Genomic DNA, 2,802 nt, shown 5'->3' with positions numbered 1-2,802 from the left:
ACGCTGGTATCGTGCTCCGCGGCTCAAAGATCTCCCGTCTATAGCTCCTGTGGCTGTGCTCCCCTATGGCTTAGTGACACAGTCCATGCTATCGTGTTAGCTTGCGATGTTGCGGTTGGTCTGTCGTCCGTGAGATCGCTAGCTACCGTAGTGTCGTGCTGTCGGACTCGGTGAGCTCCGATTCTACCCTAATATCGGGCTCCAATGCTCGGATGATCTTCCGTTTATGGTACATCGCGTTTTCACGTTTGGTCGGTCAACTGTGCTCCGTGTTGTACCGTGGTGCTATGGGAGAATTACTGTCCGTGCACTCTTACCGCTACGTGCTCTACAGTGGCTTCGAAGTTGCGTGCTCTTCCGTAGCCGTGCATTTCAGCATGCTGGGGTGTCTATGTATTTAGTTCCCTTCCGTGGCCCGTACGCTCCCGTCATATTCTCGTTCTTCTGTTCTTTCCATGGCTGCGTGCACTTCCATCTTTCACGCTACGTAAAACACTTCGTGGTTTGCATCGGCTAAATCTTCTATCATCGTCCATGACGTTCCGTGCTTCGTGTTGCTCTTCTATCCCATCGTTTTTCGTGTTCTTGCTGAGTCGCGTGCCTCCGCGCAAACTTGATCACAAACACTGTTCCGATTTTGTTTGATGTACACAACATATATTGTTGGAAAGATCACACAATATCTTACGGTCGTGTGCAAATACAGAGGAAGATGATACTTTCCCGGGGGCAGTGTGGGGTGCAGGGGGGTGTCGGGTGGGAAGTCATAATAGTCATATTTTAAAGTTTTCACATCCTAAAGTATCAATTATTAATAGTAGTAGTAGAGGTGTGATTTATTATAAACGTTAACATAATAGTTATGTGGACTACTACTACAAATAACTGCAAGCAAAAATATGAAATGTCTTAAGAATAGTACTACGCAAAACAGTACTGTAAGTTAAATTATTACAAACCTACTACGAAGCAAATCAAATCATATTTAAACCAATAAGTACTAATGTTCTGATTGAGGCCGAAGTATGAGTCACCGAAGCCTACAAATTTTATCAACAGCACCTACGACGATAGAGAACGTGTGTGCTCATCGGCGCCTTTTAATTCAGCTAACTAACGCGTACACAGGCAGCGCCCTTCGCGTGGCCTCGCATACCGCAGCTGAAAATGAAAGCAAAATGAAATTTGAGCGGTACATTTTAAGTACGATGTGTTGACCACATACAGTGTGTACACAACATAATTCGATTCTAGCCAATCGACGCCGCCTTCGCTGCGCTCGGAACGCGCGTTTAAAGTAATTTTGCTTGTGAATTTTGGCTAGAATCCTTCTAAAATTTACTACGGAGATACATGTACGAGTCACACTCACTCACTACTTATAAAAGTGATTGCCCTACATTAATATCTGCCTCATCTCCTTTAACGGATTCACTATAACTCGCGCGACTAAAAAATGGGTGTCAGACTGGGGATACATGTATGAAGTCAGATTTGGAAAACAGCGAAAAGCGAATTCGACAGATAACAAGCGACAACTATATCCGAATATCCAGCTAGAAGCAGAGTTTTAGTGTCACACTTACTGTAGTCTCGGAGCCAAGCACGGGCTTCCACCAACGCATTACCCAGAAGATTCTTGCCAAAGCACAAGTCGCGCGTTTCGGCATCGACGTTTCCCGTACGTCGAAATGATTCACTCTCGCGAAACATGGTCGCCACGCTGGCCACGCTCAGACCGATGCCCCAGATGGCATCATGCCGTGAGGCCTCGTACAAACTTTTGTCACTCGTCGCCAAGAGTTTGGCTGAGAATTTGAGCTTCAGTGCCTTAAGCATAATTTCGTATCGGTGTTCACCCCACACTCGGTCGTCGTAGTTTTACACCTGTCTCCCGAGTTTCTTTGCCGCTGCAGGAGCTTTTGCTCGTAAGAGGGCGATCGCTAGCTTTCCATTGGCAGGGTCGAACATTTCCTGCTTCCGCTTCATGAAATACTGCTCGCTCGAGTAAAACCGCCGACCTTCTGTGTCCATGAACTCGCACGGGTGGAAGTTGCTCAGAAATCCAAACTTTGCATCGCGCTGGCCGTAGAAATACACAGCACGATCTGTCTCCACAAAGTCCATTGTTGCATTGAACAACAACAATCAGAGAATACATGTAAATGGGTACAGCCTGAACCATCACTCACGAAATTTGGAGTGCAAATTGTGTCAAATACTTTTATCAGGTAATTTCGTCCACCAATCACTGTCATAAAACTTGACCAAAATGGCGGCCTTGCATACGATGGAGGTCTTGACGCGGCCTGCGGGGGCTCCAAGGAGCTCACCGAGTGTCATCTCAGACTCTTCCATGACAATGAGCTTCTCACTGCCAGCCTCTTTCCTGCAAGCGCGTGCTGCGCTGTCTACAGCCGCAGTGGCAGGTCCAAAAAGAGCTGGCAATGGTGTCGAAGAGGTAGGAGACTCGTGGGAAGAGCGCGACTGGGAGTCCGAAGCTTTGCAGACCGTTAAAGCAAAACCAGAACAGCAGGAATCAGACGACTGGGAGCAGGAGACGACACCGGACCTACCTGACGACTTTCCGAGGCTCATCGTCAATCTCACGAGGGTTCAACGCCACCACTTTCCCGTCTCCAAGGAGGACGAGCAAGAGCTGGACATGATGGAAGTATTCCGCAGAGTCAAAGCAACATTGCACCAGCATTTCTCCCAATTGGCGGAGGTGCTGTTTGAACAGAGTAAGCTGGCCATGAATTTTACGGTGACCCATTGCGAATCTGGAAAGCTGCGAAGCCT

General features: G+C 47.7%; 1 protein-coding gene across 1 annotated transcript; it reads left to right on the top strand.

Annotated features, from left to right (window-relative positions):
- Positions 1-2,272: 2,272 nt before the first annotated feature.
- PITG_21821 (uncharacterized protein) lies at positions 2,273-2,767 on the top strand (the record flags this gene model as incomplete). The annotated part of the gene is made up of 1 exon (XM_002909952.1): positions 2,273-2,767. A coding segment is annotated over one exon (495 nt), but the record flags the coding sequence as incomplete, so codon positions are not given.
- Between the last annotated feature and the right edge of the window lie 35 nt (positions 2,768-2,802).

This window comes from Phytophthora infestans, genomic scaffold (genome assembly GCF_000142945.1).
Source record: "Phytophthora infestans T30-4 supercont1.508 genomic scaffold, whole genome shotgun sequence".
Classification (NCBI taxonomy): Eukaryota; Oomycota; class Peronosporomycetes; order Peronosporales; family Peronosporaceae; genus Phytophthora; species Phytophthora infestans.
The sequence above is the reverse complement of the archived record's forward strand: the minus strand, read 5'-3'. Positions and strand labels throughout refer to the sequence as shown.